Source organism: Phodopus roborovskii, unplaced genomic scaffold (genome assembly GCF_943737965.1).
Source record: "Phodopus roborovskii unplaced genomic scaffold, PHOROB, whole genome shotgun sequence".
Classification (NCBI taxonomy): Eukaryota; Metazoa; Chordata; class Mammalia; order Rodentia; family Cricetidae; genus Phodopus; species Phodopus roborovskii.
The window spans coordinates 18,802,571-18,826,531 of NW_026125281.1; the positions used below are offsets into that span (position 1 = coordinate 18,802,571).

Genomic DNA, 23,961 nt, shown 5'->3' on the forward strand with positions numbered 1-23,961 from the left:
TGTGTGTGTGTGTGTGTGTGTGTGCACATGCAATATTCCATGAACAAAGAATGAGAAAAATGGTGAAAGACAGTATCTTGCAGCAAGGTTGAGAGATTTCAGTTGAAGGAAGGGTAGAGTGAAATGGAGCATACTATTCGAGCAGATGTGGGTAACTATAGTTTAATTGCTGGTAAAAGACTCTGCTTCTGTAAACTTCACAGTATGATTTTATCTTCTTGGAAGTTCTCCTAGGTTTTTGTTTTAATGGCCTGTTCCCCAATCTTACAATGAAACCAAGGTCTGAAATTCTAACAGATAACCTCAAATCAATACTGTTAGCTGGCCTGAAACAGGACTGTGTTGATATAGTATTTATGATTTATTAAAGCTTGCCTGAGGATTCAGAAAGCAAATTGAGTCTCAAGCTGTAGAGATCAGGCAGTGGTGGTATACACCTTTAATCACAGGACTCAGGATTAAGAGGTAAATGGATCTATGTTAGTTCAAAGCCACGGTGGCCTATACAAGAGCGAAGAGTAACACAGCTCATGCCTTCCATCCCAGCACCTGGGACCACACACCTTTAATCCCAGCATTAGGGAGGTAGTATATAAGACAGGATCAAGGTCTCAGAACTGGCATTCAGTCTCAGGACTCTCCAGCCACACTGAGGAGAGCATAGAAGTCTAGGAATACAATCTGGGGTTTGGTGGAGCCAGGATTGCCTTTCAGTTTGAGGTAGAGGTTGAGAGCTACTGCCAGCTGCCTTGCTTATCTGATCTTCAGGCAAGCTGTAATTAATCATAAACAATATATCACCACATAGGACCTCCATTCATCTTGCTCAGAAAACTGACACTGGAAGATACAGAGAGATGATCACATTTTTAAAATTTAATTATACTAAGAAATTGTTTCCCTAGTTTGCTTTCTTTTGCTGCAATAAAGACCATGACCAAAAGCAACTTGGGGAAGAATGGGTTTATTTGGTTTACATCTCTTTAGTCACAGACCATTGAGGAAAACCAGCACAGGAACCTGGAGACAGGTACTGAAGCTGAGGCCATGGAGGAGCACAGCTCATAGGCTTGCTCAGCTGTCTTCCTTATCCTACCCAGGACCACTTGTTCAGGTGTGGAACTATCCACAATGGACTGGGCCCTCCCACGTCAATCATCAGTCAGGAAAATGACCCACAGACTTGCCTACATGTCCATCTGATGGAGGTAATTCCTCAAGTGATTTCCATCGTCCCTGGTGGCTCTAACTTGTGTCTAGTTGACAAACCAGCCAGCACAATCATCTTTCTTCATAGTACCATAAGATTCTCTAGAGGCAGCTGTGGAGAAGAGATAGCAGTGGTCTTACCTGTCACTGGACCCTTCTGCTTCAAACCAGCCTGTCACACAAGGAGCACCCGCTGGTGCAATAGTGGTACAACTGTTATGGGGCAGTTAGTGATGCTCTGATTGGATCTGAGCCCTTCTCCACAGGAGCCAATTTCCTGCCTAGTGCTATAACCCTAATCAATATTACATGACTGCCCCAGGGTGTCAGAGGCCAAAATGCAGAACCTCCTGTTGTTATTTTACTAAATGGTCTTATTGTCAAACTGCCATTAAATACAAATGTTCATATGTATAGACCTGGGCTACTCAACCTTAGTCTGAGAAGCTTCTTCTGCAGTTGGTAGGAGTCAACGCTGAGATGCGTACTGGCCAATTTGCTGAGAAAAAGAGTCTGGTTACTCAATTCTAAATAAGACACCTTCTCAACAAAGCCCAGTCCCCACTGCCACCCCAACTCAGGGGACACCAGGAAGAGGAGGTAGAAAGAATGTAAGAGCCAGATGATGGTGAGGAGCGCTGTGAAATCACAAGTTTTGGACTTGACGTGGGTACCATAGTCATGAACTCACAGCAGTCAGCCCATGATGTGCACAAGATCAATTTAGCCAAAATTTGGAGAAGTGATATTAGCAGTTGGTAGCTACCAGGGAATGTTTTTTCCCTCTATTTTTTTTAAATTTTTGGTTTTGATATATTAAATGTGTGACCATAATATGCAATGGTGGACATGGTTTGTGTAGCGCTTTATCGGGAATGCTTCAGATGTTACACAGGGTTCTATTGTCTTCCATGTCAGTCTTCTTTTTAATTTTTATTTATTTATTTTTCTTATTTTCCATGTCAATCCCAGTTTCCTCTCCCTCCCTTCATCTCTCCCCCCTCCCATTCCCTCTGACCACACTCTGATCCAACCCATACTCCACATGTAGGGTGATGACTTTCATGAGGGGGTCAACAAAATTTGTCAAGTTATTTGGAAGAGGGACTAGGCCCTCCCTCCTGCCTCTAGGCTAAGGGAGTATCCCTCCATGGGGGATGTGCTCCCAAAGTCCTTCTGTGCATCAGGGATACATCCTGGATCCACTGTCTGAGGTCCCTTAGACTGCCCAGGCCATCTAACTGAGACCCATGTTCAGGGGGTCTGAGTCAGTCCAATGCTGGTTTCCCAGCTCTCAGTCTGGGGGCCCATTAGCTCCTCCTTGTTCAGGTCAGCTATCTCTGGGTTTCTGTAGCCTGGTCTTGTCCTCCCTCTCTGCATCTGAATTCCAGGAGTTCGGATCACTGTTTAGCTATGGGTCTCTGCTTCTGTTTCCATCAGCTACTAGATGAGGGCTCTATGATAGTGGATAAGTTAGTCATCTATCTCATTATCAGGGAAGGCATTTATAGTAGCCTTTCCACTGTTGCTCAAATTGTTAGTTGAGGTCATCCTTGTAGGTCTGTGGGTATTTCTCTTTTATGGTCTCTCTCCCTGTCTCTCTTCTCTTCTCTTGCCTATTCCTCAATCTTCCTAGTCCCATATGCCCATGTATTTTCCTCTCATCCCCTTCTCTTTCTCCTAGCTCCCTCTCCACTCACTGCCCCCCCACTCCCAATATGCTTAGGAGATCTTTTTCCTTTCCCCTTCTCGGAGGGACCTTATAGGAATCTCTTAGATGCCTCCTTCTATCCTACTTTCTCTGGCAATATGATTATAGGTGGGTGATCCTTTGTTCTATGTCTAAAATCCATATATGAGTGAGTACATACCATGTTCCTCTTTTTGTGACTGGATTACCTCATTCAGGATGGTTTCTTCAAGTTCAATCTATTTGCCTGTGAATTTCAAGATTCCATTTTTTGGGGGGGGGGCTGTAGTACTCCATTGTGTAAATGTGCTACATCTTCTTTATCCATTCTTCAATTGAGGGGCATTTATGTTGCTTCCAGGTTCTTGCTATTACAAATAATGCTGGTATGAGCATAGTTGAACAGATGTCCTTGTTGCATGAATGTGGATCATTTGGGCATATGTCTAAGAAGGGGATTGCCAGGTCCTGTGGTAGACTGATTCCCATTTTCCTGAGGAACCACCATACTGATCTCCAAAATGGCTGTACAAGTTTGCACTCCCACCATCAGTGGAGGATTGTTCCCCTTCTCCACATCCTCTCCAGCATAAGTTGTCCTTGGTGTTTCTAATTTTAGCCATTCTGGCAGGAATAAGATGGTATCTCAGAGTTGTTTTGATTTGCATTTTCCTCATAGCTAAGGATGTTGAGCACTTAAGTGTCTTTCAGCCTTTTTGATTTCCTCTATTGAGAATTCTCTCTTCAGTTCTGTACCCCACTTTTTAATAGGGTTATTTGGTGTTTTGTTGACTAGTTTCTTGAGTTCTTTGTATATTTTGGAAATCAACCCTCTGTCAGATGTAGGATTGGTGAAAAATCTTTTCCCATTCTGTGGGCTGTTGTTTGGTCTTGTCAACTATGTCCTCTGCCTTACAGAAGCTTCTAAGTTTGAGGAGGTCCCATTTATTGTTGTTGATCTTAGTGTCTGTGCTACTGGAGTTATGTTCAGGAGGCTGTCTCCTGTACTAATTTGTTCAAGGGTACCTCCCACTTTCTCTTCTAAGAGGTTCAGTGTGTCTGGATTTATGTTGAGGTCTTTGATCCATTTGGACTTGAGTTTTGTGCCATATCAGTCTTCTGATAAGCACTCGACCACAACAGAAATGTGGTTCAGGCACCACTGACTTCTGTTTCTCTGAAGGAGCCACAGCCGGTCTTCTTTCTCATGTTGATTTTACCACCCAGAAGAGCAAACACATTTATTATGTTGACTGAATTCACAGATTTCCTCTAGCATTTTCCAGGGGAGGCACCATATTTGACTTGGAATTTATGAATTATTTGAACCTTTCTTATATTTTATTATGTTGTGCCAACCAGGTGCCTTCCCAGAGAGTATTAGTACCAGGAATGTAGAGTAATGTAATTTGTTTTATTTATTTGATAATTCAAAAGAAAACAAATCACTGGGTTTTACGGTACACACTTACAATGCTATCCCTAAGGTGCTGATGTAGAATTATAATTCAAGGCTAACACCCGAATACTTAGTGTGAGTGTACTGGACAAAAGTAGAATCTTTGAGCGTTGATTCTTTAAAAACAATGTATTTCTGTGGCTGATTGATGGCTCAGTGGTTAAGAAGACTAGCTGGTCTTATAGATGTCCTAAGTTATATTTTCCAGAAATCACATGATGGCTCATAACCATCTGTAATGAGATCTGGTGCCCTCTTCTGGCCTGCAGACAGAATACTGTGTACATAATAAATAAATACATATTCAAAGACAAAAACAGAAACATCATATTTCTAAATGTACACTTCAAAGTTTGAATTATTTAGCTGGGTGCATTTGGGGCACTTCTATAGTTCCAGAACTTAGTGGACTGACATTGGAATATTTCCTTGACTTCAAAGCCACCCAAATCTAAGGGGTTCCAGTCTATGCTGAACTACACAACTAACTACAAAACAAGCAGATACAATAATTAAAACATGAGTTAGTGTCTTGGTCACTGTTATTACTGTGAGGAGATTCCATGACCAAGGCAACTTTTAAAGGAAAGCATTTAATTGGGGCTAGCTTACAGTTTTAGATGGTTAGTCCATGAGCATAGCAGAAGCAAGCAGGCATGGTATTGAAGCAGCAACTGAGAGCTCACATAACCCACAAATTGCAGGCAGAGAGGCAAAATGAGAGGGGGGGGAAGACTGGACTGGTGTAGGCTTTTGAAACCTCTAATCTACCCCCGGAGACACAGGCCTCACCTCACCTCCTAACTGGGGAACAAGCATTCAAATATTTGAAACTATTGGGGCTATTCTGGTTCAAGCCTCCACTGTTGCTAAGTGTCCTTTCCTAAAAAGACATCCCATTCTTCATATGAGAAATACCATACATGGAAAGTTGGCAACTCTTGTGAGATTTATATATCTACACCAAAATTTCAAGTAGCCATGGAATAAACCAGCATTGGTAGCAAGTAACCCTCATGGGTACAGCAAGAAGTCACAAAGTAAATTCTCAAAAGAGTCAGCTACTTCATTATGGGCAATCTGCTTATTCATGACAAAACCGTTATGCTGAGCAGCTAAATCCATGAAGCTAATGCTTCCCAGAGACAAGGATTTTTGTCTAATTTACACCAGCGGTTCCTTTTGTGCCTGACCTATGGCTTGCCTTTAGTAATCTCTGTTGACCTGAAAGCCTGTTTGCTTTAAAACTGTCCTGCCAACACTGAAATACAGATCCATGGGTCCCTCCTGAAGAACTGAATGCCAAGAAGAGTAGAAGCCTGCTTTTAAAAATATCTTTAAATTTTCTGATGCGTTTTGACCATATTGCCCAGGCTGGTCTCAAACCCCCAAACTCAAGGGATTCTGACATCTCAGCCTCCAGCAGGATAACACAGCCCTGTGCCACCATAGGGAGCTCTGGAATCTGCCCTCTTTCATGTGAGCTATAGAAGGCCAATGAAATTCAGTCAGAGAAAAGATGGAGCTTGTTCGGACTCACACTGACCAAACCTGAGCAATAAGCCCGGCCAACAGTAGTCGAGATCTGTGAAGTTCCTCGGTTTGCTGCCTTCCCTTGAATTTGTCATGGAGAAGAGAAAACGCCAGGAGCTCTCTTCACTTGCAGAGACTTGAGGTGCATGTCTGTCACGTCTGTATTTTCTCTAGCATCTCTTCACACTCTGGCGCTCCACCCCCTGCTCTCAGTGCCTTCTTTCCCAGAGTAATACCCAACTTCCAATATTTGTAATTAAATTTAGATGTGAAACCCTTCCTCACAGTCCGTTATTTCACTTGAGTTGAGACGTGAGGAAGTTCGTTTCTTTTGCTAAGGTCTCTTAAGGACTCTGTATGGCTGCCTGGGAAATGGAAGCCATTCTTACACTCTGTGGTGTCTGCTTAGGAAACATGGGGTTTGTGCAACAACTTTCTTCAAAGAGTTCCCGTCAAAGGCTCGACTTTTTAAAGCCCTTAGGAAAGTGCTCTGTGCTTCCCACCCCAATTCCTGCAGGTGTTTGAAAACATATGTTTAGTTCAACTGTATGAGTAAATTGAGATTATTATTTCAGTTTGAGATAGACAAGGTCTTTGAAGAGATTTTCCACATCAGTCAATGACTAAGGAAACACAGAGCCTTCTATTGCCCTTAGTTATGAGAAAATAATTAGCAATCAAACCATGGGTTTATCCGCACATATAGTTAACACAAGGCAATGACACAGGCAGAGAAATGGCTCAAACATTAACTTTCATAGTACTGCTTAACAGAAATGCTCTCGTTTTAAACAAATGGACCCTCCATCGCCAGAACTTTGTGAGGAGAGACCCATAATTTAAAAATCCCAGCTATGTGGGTGTCAGAGGGACCCGGATGTACCCTAGAGTGGGGACTCCTGGCTTACAGTAGTCCTGAGTGCCAATTCTTAGACCTCCTGGGGCATCTCGGTTCTGGCTCCTGCCAGATGGGGACTCTGGTACTTGAGCAAGGACAGTGTGAGTGCCCACCTGGCCAGCTCTGGGGCGGTGCAGGGCTCCCACCCAAAGAGCTCTACAACTTTGCCTCCTCCAGCAGAAATCCCACCTTGCTTTCCTGCGTTCAGAACTAGAAGTTGTGGGTTCTTTAGAACCTGTGGTCAGCAGAGGTCATGACCCAGAGACCCACAATCTAGGGAGTGAGGAGCTGGTGAGAGCCTGGGACTCTCTGTGTGCCTTGGAGTCACCTCTGCCCCTAACCCCTGGATGCAAGGAAATGGTCCCCAGGGACGTGGCATGGGCTTCTTAGGGTCCTGTGCCCTGACCCGCCCTAGTCCAGGGTTCTCGGGTGCCCCGCCTCCGGTCCCCGCCCCGCGCCCGGGAGCGCATAGACTTCGCCATGCGCGCCTCCAAGTCCCAGTGCTGCGCCAGCCTGCTGCTCCCCTATCCGGATGCCAAGGCCATGCGGCCCGCTAAGCCTAACACCGGGCTGCCCGCACTGCTGCTGCTGGCGCTGGCTTTGTCCCCGCCCGGGACCCAGGGGCGGCCCCAGGGACGCAGGGCGGCGCGTCTCGCCGAGTTCAAGCCACAGCTTTTTCTCCCGGTAACAGGGACTCGCCAAGCTCCCAGAGCCACCCGGAGCGCAGGTAAGCCCTGCCCGACCTGCCTTTTCGGGGACCCCACCACTCTTGGCTGCTGGGCAAGCACCTGCTGGGAAGGCTGAATTCAGCACAGCAGAGGGTGGACACCTGTAGATTCTCAGGAATCTTCCCTGGGAAGGAAGTAATAGGCTTACTCTATTTGCCTAGGTTGAGACTTAAATAACAAAACCCGGCTGGCAAAGAAATCAGCTTTATGGGCTCCTTGCTAACTGCTGGAGGTTTGTGAGGAGAGACCCATAACTTAGAAATCCCAGCTACGTGGGGGTCTGGATACAAATTGACCCAGCAGTAGAAAGACCTGGGCTGTTTAGCCGCCTCACCTGCTAAGGTGATGGAGGAAGTATGCATCTGTCAACACCTCAGCTTTGGGTCTTCTGGAGTTTAACAAGGCTGCCCTTAGTCCCCTGAACATTCTGGAATGCCCTTTCTTCCCCCCTTCAAGCTGGCCCCAGGGAAGGGGTGACTGGCATGCAAATTTCACTAAGCTGCGATGGCTGGTGCTGCCTTGCAGTCTTCCTGGGTCAGTCAGAAAGGCCCATGCCAACTCTGGACATCCTACACTGAGATGTGTGAATGAGAAGGAAAGCGAAAAGCCTGGGGAGCAGGAGGTGCAGGGGCTGCTGGGGGGAGTGTACAAGGTGCTGCTAGGAAAGGAGGAGGAGAGGAAGAGAGAAGCCACTTGGGTGTCTCTGCTTATGCCTGCTGTGGCAGAGTGAGGTTGTCGCGGAGTGTGGCAGTCTGTGCACTGGACTTGCTGAGAGGACGAAGCAAGGGATGGCTTGGGACGCCCTGCAGACAAGGTCTCTCCTCCCCAGTTCTCTTAGTCCCTCCCCCCTCCACCCGCCTCCTTTCCTTTCTTCTCCCCTCATCCATTTAATTTTTTCCCTTTTGTCTGAAGCAGGGTCTCACTTTGTAGCCCTGAACTCCCCATCCTCCTGGATCAGCCTTAGGCACATACCACCATAAGTAGTGTAGGCTTCACTCTTAAGATTAAACATGGAGGTGTTTTCCTTCCTTCCTTCCTTCCTTCCTTCCTTCCTTCCTTCCTTCCTTCCTTTTCTGGTTTTCTCCCCCCTCCCCCAATAGTCTCACTGCACAGCTCAGGCTACTTGGAACTCACCCTACAGTTCACGCTGGCCTAGAGTTTGCAGAAATCTCCCTGCTTCAGCCTCCCAAGTGCCGATGAACCATATCTATTTTAACAGTTACAGGCATAAGTGTATACTTTGTCTCTCCACAGCGTCCACTCAGAACTTACCTTGCTATGCTACCCATCATGTAGAGAGCTGAGTGCATGCAGACAGGAAGGAAGCTGGGTGTGTCTGTGCTTACTGCACAATTCTGGGAGGCAGGAGATGAGTGCACACAGACTAGCAGAGTGAGCCAGGTGGGGAAAGCTGCAGAAGAAGAGATGGGAAGGCAAGGGATGCTAAGGTGTAGGTCCAGCCCAAGCCGGTTTATCTGAGCCCTCCAGAAGAGGGTGTGTGTGGTGGGGCGGTCACCACAGGAGAGAGGGTACCATGAGGCCAAAGCATCGGCTATACACTTTGACTTAAAAGTTATTGCGAACAAAAATGTTTGCCTCGGGATCCAGCGTCACTTTGGAATATAAAAGGAATGTGAGAAAATCTCTAGTTGCAATCTCATTTATGGTCACACATGAACTTCACCTGTTTTAGTTTAATAAATTTTCTTTAGTTAAAGATAGTGGAGGGAAGTGGGGGATGTAGCTCAGTGGTAGAACATTTTCCTATGCTTCACCCCAAGTTCTCCCTTTCCCAAATGACAGAGAAGACTTAAAACAATGTAGCTGGCTGGGGGGGGGGGGAGAGCTATGGCTTTACCCTCAAAATCCATTGCTTTCTTCTTGCTTGATGCTGCCTGATATTTTGATTACCGTATTTTGTTTACACGGGGAGTAAAAGGATTGCTGGTTACATCTGAGGCTGTCTGTGAATGGAACTCTTGACATGGATCAGGGAAAAATAAGGGCATTAGTTCAGAGAAGACAAAGTCCCATCTGGATGTTCTCACAGAAGCATCATGGGTCATAACTCATCCAGGAGGAAACATCTCCCAGGTCCTAGAGGCCGAGGACTGTCACCCCTGTGAAGGGGCCTGGAAGTCTCCCCTGGGTCTCTGAAGGTGGACCTGCAGCCGAGAGGACCAAGTCCAGCGCTGGCTTAGCATGCCTGGGAAACTGGGAAACCCCACTAGGCCACTAGGCTGTCATGTGAGCTAGCAGACTGTTCTTGTGCTCCACATTTACCTTTTCCTTCTTCTCCCCCCCCCCCCCCCCCGTGATTTCAGGCTTAAGTTCTGAAACCCTTCCTGTACATGGAAGTAGAAAAAACTAACTCAGACCCCGTTTCTCCTCCTGTCCCATGACCACATAGTTCATCCCCTTAGTGCACTGTGGGAGATTCCCCTGCATACCACAGCAACAGTTCTGCAGTAAACACCAGCTAGGGTTCTAACCTACCTTCGGTCTGACACTTACTCTTCCCTGAAGATGGGCCTCAGAACCCACAAGTTGAGGACTGTCTCCAGTGTCAAATGCAGTCCCTAGGTGGTTGTACCTGTGATTCTGAGTCCCTATGTAAGAATTAGGTTTCCCATACTCTCTCCTCACTAATTTGCTCTCTCACACTAATTTGCTGGAGTGGCTCATAAATGGTAATACAAAGGATACTGATGAAGAGATGTGTAGGTATAAGGGAAGGGCATGTTTGAACAAACATCCCACCCCACCCCCAGCTCCTTGAATTTGTATGTTCAGCTATCCAGAAACTCTGAACTCAGTACTTTTGAGTTTGTGTGTGTGTGTGTGTGGGGGGGTGTTCATTACATAGATAAGATCAAATCAGTTAGTAGTGGTGATCAACTACCCATGAGACCTATCTAGAAGCTACTCAGAAACTGCCAGCCCTCAGTCAACTTCTTACACACTCTCATTTCCGAGATTCCAAAGGGTTTATGATTTATACCAATAAGGGCAACTATGTATTTCACAGTATCATGACATGGAGTTGTATATCAGTCCTTTTCAGTAAGTTGGCCAGTTTCCCCAAGTCAGAGGCAAGGCTGGAGGTGGGAAGGGCATTCCTGGGCAGAAGGAACAGTAAATCTAAAGCCTGGGATAAGAGTTTCCAGCCTAGATTTCCTCTCTAGAATTGTTGTTGTGTGAGCAAGGGGGAGGGGCTTTTAGGCTCCCAGGAACACTGTTAGTTAGCCACCTGTGGTATTCCTCCCCATACTAAGTCTGCCATTCATGAACGGATTTGTCAGTTGAATTAGCCATTCAACAATGTTTGAAATCACTTTGATAAACTTTTGATTGTGAGCACTTTTAATTGCCATTCTCCAGCTCAGTTCAGCTAATAACGGGTGCCTCAAATGCCTACACTCTGCTGTTTTATTTTATTGTCTTTCTTGCCGCCTGGATCCAAGCCCTTGCATTACAGTGACCTTCCAGATCGTCTCCCAAGCCTGCTTCTGTGTAACTTGGATAAGAATTAAATGTGTGTGTTTCCATAGCCTTTCCTCCTGCCCTTTGAAACCAGCTCTTTTGTCCATCATCCCAGTAGCGGGAAGGAACACAATGGCAGCCTACCCCAAACTTTGCCAGGCTCTCAAGCACAGACATGGGGACAAGCTCAGAAAGCTGAAAATGGGCTGTGATGGAATGTGAAGAAGATTTGGAAGATGTTAAGAAATTGGCATGAACTATGGGGGAAAAGAATTGTAGTGAGATATCCACCCCTGTCACACCTGTTGCACTGACCACGCCCATTGGAGCATGCAGGCGTGACCTGGGGGGAGGGGACTAGGTCAGCTCTCTCTCGCTTCCTGGTGGGAGACAGAGAGCACCCAGAGATGCTTGGGATGGGAACCTGCTGGTGGTCATCTGTTTCTGGTGTAAGTGATTTCTTCCCGAATAAACATCCATCAGCCTATCGTTTTCTGAGATTCTTATTTATCCACGATATAGCTGATTGTCAGAAGTGGGTGTGGTCAGTGCAACAGGAGTGGGTGGGGTGGATATCTCACTACAGAGAAGAACTAAGGGAAGCTTGGATTTTATTTTTTCTATAGAAGTTTTCAAGCTGGAGTCTCATAGGCGTTGTTAAATATAAGGCCATGCTGACACTGAAGATCTCACTGGGGAGATTATTCTAAAACATCTGCAAATGATATTTTTAATTAATTAGTGTGGGATTTGGCCCCTCCCCAGTTATAAATCTGCACTGGCTCCTCGGGACTTTCCCAAGAAGCCTTAAGTCCTCTCAAAGGCAGTGAGGGACCAGGAATCAGACAGATCTCCTGCAGGCAAACAGAAAGGGAGAACAGGCTCTAGGAAGACTGATGGACATTTAGGAAGAGTGAAGAAGGAGTCTGCTCCATCTGCAGGACATTCCTGGGTTACTTTTTCTTTTTCTCTTTCCATGGCTGTGGAATATAGTGAGATAGTTACTTTGTCTCCTTCTGTGGCACTGGCCACGCCCATTGGGGGTGGAGCCAGGGGCGGAAGTGACCTGTGGAAGGAGGTCTGAGGAAGAACCTAGAAGGCTCTCTTGCTGCTGGGACTCGGACAGGAGAGCATCCGGTGGAACTTGCTGGTGTTCACCTGTCTAGGTTGTAAGTTATTTCTCCCTGAATAAACATCTATTCAGCCTATTTGTTTATCCTGATCCTTATTTAACCGCAATAGTGGAAGTCTCAGGCCTGGTGCTGACACCATGCAGATGCTACCCCTATTCAGCCTCTGCTGTTTAGTGTGCCCCCCAATGAGCTTCTCTTATCTTTTCTTGATAGAATTCTGTTTGCACTTTTGGATTCTGTGGTAAAACAAACAAACAAACACAATAACAACAACAACAAAACCCAAAAAACAAAAACACAAAGGCCTGTCCACACTCTTCTGCCCTAGCAACCAAAATGCCAGACCTCTGTGACATTAAAAGGCATAGGTTTCAGAATCTGGCATTCTGACTGTTGAATGTGATCGAAGTCAGCCTACTCACAAACAGAGAAAATTAAATTCATTTGCACCTAATTTGGATGGGAAAATACAAAAATCAAGACATTTTGAAAACGTGCTCCAAAGTTTTACAAAATACTGTATTTATTTAACACAAGTAGGTCACGTGTTAGGCATTAGGGCCTGAGCTGATAGAAGCTGCCATATAGGAAAGCAACTGGAGCTGTAGTACAGCTGTTTCAGGAAACTGGTTTGTGTGTGTGTGTGTGTGTGTGTGTGATGTGACATTCTGTGTTGGGGGGAGTGGAAGGAACAATGTCTGCAGCCTCGTTCTAAGGTTCAGGCATGCACCTATCTGAGATATGATTAATCATGACCTCCCAGCTCCACTTCAAGCATCCTGAACAAGTCTGATTTTCCTGACCACCAGCTACAAACTGGACTCTAAATGGTTTAATTTGCTAGAGCAATTAGGAAAAGCTGTACCTACCTTTGTTTGTTTATTGTAGAAGGGTTAACATGATGAAGGCTGGGGAAAGACACTCCCTCCATGCCCTCTGAGAGGAAGTTACCCATGTGCACAGCTTTCCATGTGCACAGCTAGCTGCCTGGAAGCTCTGAAAGCCACCACCTTGTGGGTGTGGTGGTTTTATTCATACATAGGAATGAATGAGTCACTGAATGCTGGTGTTCAACTGAACTTTCAGCTCTTCTCCCTTCCCTGGGACCAACCCTTAATGTTGCCTTCATGTTTCTGGAGACCATTTCCCATCCTGAAGCACTCTAAAGGCTTCTAGACCGCAATCAAATCATTAGCATCAAAAGAGAGGGTCACCTCGGAGATTCCTCGGATTGAACATTAGGAAGCAGGTCTGAAAGTCAGAATGTATTTCCTAGTATCATATCTCTATTATCTATCTATTATGATATCTCTCTGTATTCAAAAATAGCTAAACACGTCCGATAGTTATGTTTATAAAAAAAACTTAAAAACTCCTAGATATATTCAGATAATGCTGTCATTTTCTTAATAATGGAATTCTATTTGTACAATGCAAATTTCCCTTATTGTAAATCCATAAGGATTCCCTCTGCCCAATTAGATGGTTCTACTTTAATACCTGGTGACTAACAATAAAAATGGTTTTTGCTGCTTTACATATTACCAAGATAGAAGGTATGGTTTTTGGCTTTCAGAGATATAGTTCAAGTTGACTATAAGCTCCAATCCTCCTGCCTCAGCCTCCTGAGTGCTAGGATTACTGGCATATGCCTGGTTATGTGGGTTCTTTCTTAAAACATTTTTATTAAACATAATGAAGGTTCATAGTCTGATGTTTACTATGCATCTACAGAGGGATGTCTGTTTCCTTTGGTTTTAACACATATTAATATTTGTTTGTAGAGTTATTTGTTTTAACAGAGGTCAAGGTGGAAAGGGTACATATGATTTCGCTCCACTTTTGAATTTGGCAGGTGCTATAACCAGATGTCTGCTGTCTGTTGGGCCCGGTAGCCAGATGCTCCAGTCATAAACACTCATTATGAGCAGTCAGAGCTCACTTACGTGAATGGATTTCTCCCTATTCACAGTTCTTCTGGCAGTAACAGTGATCTGCTTGAAGGATCTGTCATCTCAGTGGGAAGAAGAGAAAGTCACCCAGTGTTACTTCCTTTCCACAGAATTACTTTTTAATCAGACATCACCCAGGAAAGCTACGTATTTCAAATTCCTTTAAAACGTTTATTATATTTATTCATGTGTGTACCTGTGTGTGGTGTGTGTGTGCGTGTGTGTGTGTGTGTGTGCGTGTGTGTTTTCCGGGCCACACGTGTGAAGGTCAGAGAATAACTTGGAGTCAGTTCTACCATGTGGGCCCCAGGGATTGAACCCAGTCGCCAGGCTCCGCAGCAAGTACCTTTACCTCCTAAGCCATCCTGCTCACCCTAAAATTCCATTTTAATCATACTTGTTCCTCTTTGCTCTTCGTTTTATGGTTGCAAGTAAAGTCTCAAATGTTAGGTGCAGATTTCTAAGATTGCTGTCAGGAGGCAGAGAGGTGGGTAATGTTTCCTTCCTGTCTCTGAGGCGACACAGCAGCTCTGTGGATGTGAAGCACAGTAGACCTGGCCTTATGCTCAGTGCCGCTTTTGAAGTGTTTAGGTACCTGTGGCCAACCAAGGTTTGAAAGCAATATATGGGGGCTGGAGAGGGAGCTCACTGGTTAAGAACACAAGCTGATCTTGGAGAGGACCCAGGATTGATTCCCAGCACCCACATGACGATTCCCAACTGTCTGCAATTCTAGTTCCAGGTGATCAATGCCCTCTTCTGGTATCTGAGGGTACTGCATGCATATAGTATACAGATGTATATGCAAGAAAAACACCCATACATATACAATAAACAAATGAAAATTTAAAAAAGAAGGTGTTAGATGACAAACCATAGCAGTAGCGATAGAGAGATGGTCCAGTGTGTGCAAGCATGAGGGGTACCCTGTTCAAATCCCCAGAACCCTTGTACAGCCAGGTGCAGTAATGTGCATCACTAATTCTAGTTTTCACAGACAGAGTCTGCCCCGCCATCACCCAGTGTTCACTTGTGAAGGTGGTGCTGGGTGCTCTGTGCTCTCTGTTATACCCTGGCTGACACTGGCAGTCCAGGCAACCTCTGCAGCTGCCCCAGAGCCCTACTGGTGCTGTGTAGGATTTGGTACTGTGTGTGAAGACCTGACCACATTTCTCACAGGAATTGATCCTCTGTGTCACTTTATTTACTGCCCTCTTGGTTTTATGGAGAGGCGTTCAACCAATTAATAGGGTGCATTATGTGGAAAGAGAACAATGCTTGTTCTAGAGTGTTTAGGACTCACTGAAGGAAATGGGAAGAAAAATATGAGCTACTTGAGAAAGGTAGGATTGCTTGAAAAGGACGAGGCCAAGAGGCATCCAGCAAGGAGTCAACAGAAGCAGAAAGTTGGAGGCAAATGGAGAGAAGCTGGGGAAAGGCGTCCACACTGAAACATGATGGAATATAGTTTCTAGAGAAAGAACTAAAAGTTGCTTGGACATTCTGCACAGAATGGACTGATGGCCTGTGCTTTAAAAGGATACTGTCATTAGTAGACTGGCTAAAGCTCTCTGATCATAGGCAGCTGAAGCAAAAAAAAAAAAAAAAAAAAAAAAAAAAAAAAATTGATGCTCAGGGTAGTTTAAATAGATGAACAATGACCTAAAAGGATCGCTGAATAAGATTGTTAATGGGAATTATCAACTTCAAGAAAGCCAGAAAAGGCTTCTACAAAAAGCTGAAATATGGGAAGAACAGGTGATCTGAATAGAGACTAAACACACTAAGAGTCCAAACAATGAGCAGAAAAGCTGTTACAATAAAGAAAGCCTTTCTGTGTTGGCTGGCCGATGATGAAGGTTGGGCCACCGTGTTTGAGGAAGGCGTGGCCGATGACAGCAAACTGGAATCAAATGTGGAGAGAATCATAAACTTGTGCTCAGTTCAATGTCAAAAAGGGACACAGAAGAAAGAAGGTCATGCAACTTAGTTAAATGCTTCTTATAACGCTGCAGAAGGGAAAAGGAAGTTTCATGCCGGCATCTGAAGGAGCTAGAACGAAGCTCGGAACTGCATCTCACAGCGAACAGTAAAACCTTTCAGGCTAAAGAGGCACTTCGCAACAGAAATGCAGACAGCGAGGGTCACCAGAAATAAAGTGGAGGCTGGAGCGTTTCCAGACCCCAAACGAAATCCCACAGCAAACGAAGACAGGAAATTTCCAGATAAGAAGAGAAACTTTAAAATGTAGAACAGAGCACCAAGCAGCTGAAGAGCAGGAGGGCCACAGAAGGTGAAGCCATGGTCTTGAGGAATTGGAGAGAACCACGTCTTCCTTTCAAAGGCAGGTAACATTGAGAAGAGGAAAAGGTACACTTGTTGTAAGAGGAGAAACATCGACTGAAATGGTCTTTAAATTTGAAGCTTTAGGGAAAGATCTTCATGCACTTTACGTTTTAAATGCAGCACGTGTTAAATCCAGCTCTTGGCCCCTCACCCTGAGTACAGTCCTGCCCTGTGGAGTAGACTTCCTGCAGCAAGAGCTCTTCTCTCTAGCTTTGCTGCAGGAAGGAGGAAGAGGTGGAGAAGCAGCAAATGCTCACTCCACCTGATTAGCAACCAAGGAGGTCCCACCTGTGATGGATGGGCCAGCGCATGCTCATCCCAGACAGCACCTGTAGACACTGCACAGACTCCACAGGGACACAGCCAGACCATGGGCCCTCCACCACACCAGTCACACCCCATTCCAGCACATTTTATTCTAATTCTGACAGCTTTCCTAGCCCCCCCCCCCCCACCGGGATAAAGTAAAGGGCCAGTGTCTTCAGAAGAGGAATCGGCAGCAGTAGTAACAACGGTGGCCTAGGTAGTCACGTGTGCCCCATTGTCCTCTCCCTGCTGAATCGAAGCATCTGGCCTTATTCTGCCAACTCGGCTCTTCATCCCATCCCTGCTCTATGGTTTCCAGGAGATCCAAGGATCCTTTTGATGAGATGGGGTCCTCCTTTCCCTCCCCACCCCCTAGGACCTAGGAAACAAGTACGAAGCCATCTCGAGATGGCTTGCCATCAAGGGATTTCCGTGGACCACCTTGGTGTGCAATGAAATCTGCTCACTGTGAGGTTTCCCCCTGCCCTTTCTCAGGCGGGCCTCTCCCTCCTAATCTGAATTCCCTTCATGGTGGATTTCACTCCAAGGGAACTGGAACTGGAACCCTCAGAGTCACAGCCAGGAACCTACCAGCATTTGACTTAAGAGAATTTTCACCCCTCTCCCATTTTCAGTGGGGAACTGCAGGCACAGATGGCTACACTCTTGGCCATGACCAAGGTAATGGAATTACAATTATTAGGATGATTAGGATAAAGATGATTAAATAGAAATCTTATAGTTTAATTTATTCTAAATGGCATAACCATTATGTTTTATTATCTAAGCCACTTACATAAAAAAATAGAGGTAGGTGTGTGTGTGTATGTGTGTGTTTAAACTTCCAAAGGATGTGTCTTTATGCCACAAAATGTACTTAATATGTTGCAGACAAATGTGAACTAGATCTACACTCTTTTAAATTTTAATTGACTTTTTTTAAAAAAAAATCTAGAAAAGAAAAAAAATGTTTAAACCCTTTACAGACAAAATTTGGCCTTCTTTGCCACTTTCACTTCTGAGTCTTTGCAGCCAGGCTTCCTTTGGACCACCAGGTCCCAAATAATTTCACAGAGCCTTCTTATTAATGATGAAAGCTCAGCCTTAGCTCAGGCTTGTCCCACTAGCTCTAAGAACTATTTATTATTTGTTATTATTATTATTATTGTTTATATTGTTATATTGTTATTATTATTATTACTGTTTATATTAATCTGCGTCTGTCATGTGCCTCATTATCTCTCCTCCATACTGCACATCCGACTTGCTCTGCATCAAAACTCCCCTTCTCAGATTCTTCCTCCAAGTTCCTCTCTCTCCCCAGAAGTCCTTCCTATCCATTCCTGCCACACTATTGGCCACTCAGCTCTTTGTTAAACCAACAAGAAGGTGCCTCGGCAGAGACACATCTTCACAGAGTACAAAAAGATTACCCCACAAGTCTGTCCTCCCTGAGCTGTACCTGCCTGTCTGCTTCACAGAGTGGGCGTGGCCTCACTTCTGGTGGGCAATTGATCTCTATCTCACTTGGCCTCCAGGAAGCTTTGGTACTTTTGACCCCTCCCTGTCTTCATTACGTGAACCCCTAATTAGAATGCCTGTTCCTACCTGCTCTTCTGATAAGCCTTCAGTCACCCTGGGTTCTCACATCATCCCCGTGTAGCCAGCCACTCTTCTCGTTTCACCTGTTGCCTCTAAGAGGCATCTCCTTTCCTCTTTTCTCCCTTAGTCTACATTCACATAATTATGTGCTTTGTGTCTTTGACCCAAGAACCTTACACCTGACCTTTTCTCTCAGGAACCTTCGCACCTATTTTTATGGCCCCAGTAAACTCAAACTTTTGCTTCTTAGACATTGTGGTTGTCTTAGTTCCTTTTCAATTGCTATAACAAAACACCATGACCAAGGCAACTTATAAAATAAAGCCTCTAATGGGGGTTTACAGTTCAGAGAGTGAGCATATGAGCTTCATGGTGGGGAGCATGGCAGGTTTGTAGGCATGATGCTGGAATAGTGCTTGAGAGCTTACAGTCGGGTCTACAAGCACAAGGCTGACAGGTGGGGGACTGTGGACTTTTGAATCCTTAAAGCAGACCCCTAGTGACACACCTCCCCTAACAAGGCCACACCTCCTAACCCTTCCCAAACAGTTCCATCAAGTGAGGACGAAGCATTCAAATATACTTGACCTTGTCTAGCAATTACAATGTTGGTAACTTTTACATCATAGTTTGTAACAAAAGCTTAGAATAAATTCAAACTTGTCCTGAACTGATGGGGGGCGTCATTCTATAAATATGTTTCTCTTATTGGTTAATGAATAAAGCCCTGTTGGCCAATAGAAAAGCAAGATAAGCAGGATTAGGAGACAAGGAGGATTCTGGGAGATGTAGTAGAGAGAGTGGGGGAAACTCTGGGAAGCCAGGACATCAGACATTCAACAGTAGCTCATACTGAAGGGTCTGTATGGTTTCCTGGACTGGGGGTGTAGAGCAAACAAGTTCTACTAGAGCGCGAGAGCCCTGGAGAGTGGATAGGGCCAGAGTCCAGGGATTTGCGATCTGCTTTACCTCCTGCATGGATCTATGTCTTTAGTGCTGTAATTATGTTTTAATAGTGGAAATCCATCCTGGAAAATTACAAAGTCTTTTTTATTCTTTTTAGAAATATTCCCAAGAGACTTGACCCTGAAAGACAAATTCATAAAGCATTTCACAGGTAAATATTCACTAATCCACTGACTCAGTTATAAAAGAAAGGTTTTATATAGAATGCATCCAAAGACAATGGAGCTATGGAGATTAATGTGTAGAAGAGACTTGAGTTCAGCTGTTTCAGTCAACTGTTATTAACTTGTATGATCTGTAATGTGCACTAGAACTTGAAAAGCAACAGAAAATAAAGGTATTTTCAATAAAAAAGATGATTTGCTGAGAACCAACTGTGAAGTCTTAGAGTGAAGACATGCTAAGTTGGCTTTAAATTAGGAAAGTCTGGTCATGAAGAACCCACTGAGCAAGGCTTGAATGCTGTGGTGGGGGAGGACAGGCCTATGATCTGGAAGGACTGGGGATGAAGGGTGAGCTTGGGGAGGGGATGCTTTCCTATCCCCCCTCCGAACCATCTCATATATCCTACTCACTCTCCTTCAAGTCAATTGCCCCCTTTTTCATCAATTGGTATTGCATGCATATATGTATATACATGTACATTCTTAAATATAACTTACTGAGTCCATATAATGTTACTTGTGTGCATGTTTTGGGGGCTGACCCTTTGGCATTGAACAACCAATGGCATTCTCTTCCCTGGGGAGGGCCACATTTCCTACTCCCAGCTTTCCTCAGTTGCCGAAGTTCTTTGTGCCGGGTTGAAACCTCATGGCCTGCCTTCCAATCCCAAGTACTGGAATATAGTTTAACACAACCACACCCAGCCTTTAACTTTGAGATGGCGTTTCTGAGTATCATACCTGCAGATGAGGAAACAGCACTGAGTGTTGGGGAAGCTGCCTGTGAACCAGGTAGAAGAAGAAAGTTTTGCTACAGTTTCAAGGCCCTACTCCCTTACACTAATGAGCGAGCACGCCTTGCTTCAATTAAAAACAAATGTCATCACTAGGAACATTACTTCCCATTAAGTAGAAAAAACAAAAATCGAGGGATCAGAAAGCCACTCCCCCTTGGTTTGCTCTCCGCATTTCCTTTCTGTCTGCAGTGCCCCCTTTCAGTTCCGCCAGAAGGTTCCATGATGTGAGATACTGAGAATGTGGAGTGAACTTAGATCAAAGTTCAGCGCCTCCCACAGAGTCTGGGGAAAGGAAGGAATTCTCAGGCCAGTTCTTTAAAGGGCTGGAAGGATGGAATCTACAGTTACACTGTCTCTATCCATAGAGTGCTAGAAACATGTTTGGGAAACAAGCCCATGTTTATAATAAGCATTCTTTCCCTTTCTCTAGGGCCTGTCACATTTTCAGCTGAATGCAGCAAACACTTCCATCGACTTTATCACAATACCAGGGATTGCTCCACGCCAGCTTGTAAGTTGCCTGGGCAGATTGAGAAAAACCAAAAAAACAGATCCAAAAATGAATGCATATAATTTCAAGCTTCAACTGTCTTTGGGTGGGACACAATAGACTAAACATTGCATGGGTTGCTATTTATAACCTTTCAGTACTCAAGGTTGTGTGCGCTATTAAGACTATAAGGAACAAGAGGCCACATTCTAGGTGGGAACATTTCCAAATCTGAAAATAGCCAGGTTCTCTTAAAGACTAGAATGTTTGTCAGGACAGAAACCTTTTGTCATTATTCAAATTCCTTGATATAAATAAAATGATTTCTCATATGAATGAAAAAGAAAGTGAGCTGACTGTGAAATGCAAATCAACATCTTTTCCTAAGTGATTTTGAAGTAAATGTTTTTCTATCATACCATTTGTGCAGTGTGTACTGGGTTACCCTGAATGATGGTAGCCTGTTGTGCAATGAGCTCTTTTGAATACTGAAGTTAATGGAGTTAATAATAATTCCAAACATAGCACTAATGGGCTATCATTCAAAATATGATGTATGGTAGCTGAGTCACCTGTTTCAAATTCCTTTCTAAGTCTAAAATTTCCTTTTAAAGTGAGTGATTCTGAGCATTTTGTTTCTTGGCATGTAGATGATCTTGCGGAGTATTTAACTTTACTTAGGATGTTGAGTCAAATTTTTATGTTTTTTTTAACCTCACATTTAATAACTAGAGAAAATTAAGTACACTAGATTCATCCTAGCTTGCTTCTCTGTTGATGTGATAGAAGCTGACCAAGAGTGATGTGGGTAAGGGTATATTTCAGCTTATACTTCCATATCACACTCCATCACTGATGGAGTCCAACAGGAACTTGAGGCAGGACTGAAGCAAAGGCCATGAGGAATGCTGCTTACTGGTTTGCTTCCCATGGCTCACTGCTTTCTTACACACCTCAGAGCCACCTTCCGAGGGTTGACACCACCCCTAGTTATTTGGGCCCTCCCAGATCAATCACCAGTCAAGAAAATGACCCACAGATTTACCTACAGGAGGCTACCCCTCAACTAAGGTTTCCTCTTCCCAGTTGACTTTAGTCTGTATGACATTGACAAAAACAGAAACAACAACAGAAACAACTCAACTTGTCAGCAAGAGATTCAAGGCAAAAATGCTAGATGACTGCCTAGTTTGGTGGAGAAAGGCAGTTTTGGGACTTACATTACTCAGCTGCTATGAGATGAGTTACATTTGAAGCTGTTGTCTCCTTTCTAAAGTGAAGGCATCAAATTTCCATATCTTTTAAGAGCAAGGAAAGAACAAAACTCATGTTAAGCACCTAATATGTTAGAGGCTTTTAAAACTATGGTGGTTACATGAATCAATGACAATAACATTGTTTTTTTTTCTCATTCATATCAATTAACTATATGTATTATTATCTTTAAATGGCTTTTCTAGATTATAAAAGGTGTGCTAGATTGCTGATGAGATTAGCTGTGAGTCCACTATGCTCCCAGTCCTAGGAAACTTACCCTGTGAGTATCTATTTATTTATTCTTATCCTAAGATTATTTCTGTTCTCTATTTCCTTTCCTTCCACTCACCCCCCCCACCTGTTCCATGCTGGTGGGATCAAATGCAGGGTGTGTAATCCCAGATTCCAAATTCTGGTGCTCAAGGGACTAAAGTCAGGGGATTCTGAGGGTAACCTCATTACTTTATTAGTGACCCAGTCTCAACAACTAAGAACTTAAACAAAAAATAATTTTTAATTTATTTGTTTAATTTAGAAGCAATCTTATTTTACATTATCAATCCCAATTCCCTCTCCCAACCTCCCATGCCCCCCACCAGGCCCCCCCAATCCCAACCCCCATCCACTCCCCATGGAGGAGTATGGTCTTCCAGGGGGGATGATCAAAGTCCGTCACATCATTTGGGGGAGGGTCTAGGCCCTCCTCTGTATGTCTGGGCTGACAGAGTAGCCCTCCCTGGGGAATGGGCTCCCAAAGTCCAAGAAGCCCAGGAGCTAACATCAGCACAACACAACACCTATGGCATTTACTAAAGGACTTTTTTACTCTGCTCCAAACTTGATTCTAAATATGCTGTTTTGACGAGTTGACTTAAAATGCTCTCAAAGTCTTACAAGCCCTTAGTTATTAAAAAGCCTTCAACAGTTTCCAGTATCATTTCATTATTGTCCAGAAACATTCCACAGAAACATACTGGCAAACAACCATTAACAGGTCTATCATAAATGGTCAAATATATAATAGAGAAAAAGTAGACTTTTTGCATAATACACCTAAAAACAGGGAGGATATTGGCAAAGTAGGAGTACAATTAGGTGTGGATGGCACTGCACACTCTAATCCCAGTACTTGAGGAGCAGAGGCAAGGATGAGTTCAAGGCCACCCTGGACAATATAGTGAAATCCAGTCTCAAGAACAAAGAAAAAAATCACATCCATGGAAGATGACGTAATAAAATTATCATGCACTTTAGCTTAGCCCATTGCCTGGCAAAGTGAAATGCTAGATGCATTGTATTCTGGAACTATGATAAAAGTTGTATTCTGGAGCCAAAGGAAAGAAAATATTTATGTGTACAACCATAACACCTCAATATAAAGTATAATTCTGGTTTTAAAACGTAGACTCTACATGAAATATATTGAAAAATACTCATGTCTTTGCTACTATGCTGAGTTCTTTCCCACCGTAGTACAAAGTCAATATTTTGATGTCAGCATTCAGTACCATGGACAATTCCTTATAAGGCACTTGGTTCTTCAGGTGAAGGTGGGGAATGAGAATTAGGAGTACCCCTAGTTTAGAAATATCCCTGAGTGTCTTTCACTGGCCAGTTTAATTCAGTCTATCTCAGATGTTTGCACACCTCACAGACTTATGACAACTGCAGAGTCTTCCCAATGTTGAAGATAATGAAGTATATAATTCCACTCTTAATTGTGTGTGGTGACTCATTTGGAACTGTCTTGTTTCATTGTTGCTATTGTTATTATTTTAAAGCAGCAATTAAAAATTAGAAACAATAGGTGAAGTCTGAATATTCACAGCCACCACATTTAAAATTTTCCTTTATATTAGAGGAAGAAAATGTGTTAACTCATGTCCATATCCAATGGTAGTTATATGAATTAGCTACTTTGAAGCTGTCCCAACACTTTTGAATTTTC

The 23,961-nt window shown here is 44.0% G+C and overlaps 1 protein-coding gene across 1 annotated transcript; it reads left to right on the plus strand.

The window, feature by feature from the left end:
- Positions 1-7,332: 7,332 nt before the first annotated feature.
- Alkal1 (ALK and LTK ligand 1) lies at positions 7,333-22,281 on the plus strand. The gene is made up of 4 exons (XM_051199819.1): positions 7,333-7,516; positions 19,403-19,456; positions 20,697-20,777; positions 22,217-22,281. The coding sequence occupies exons 1-4, from the start codon at positions 7,333-7,335 to the stop codon at positions 22,279-22,281; spliced, it is 384 nt and encodes a 127-aa protein (XP_051055776.1).
- Positions 22,282-23,961: the final 1,680 nt, after the last annotated feature.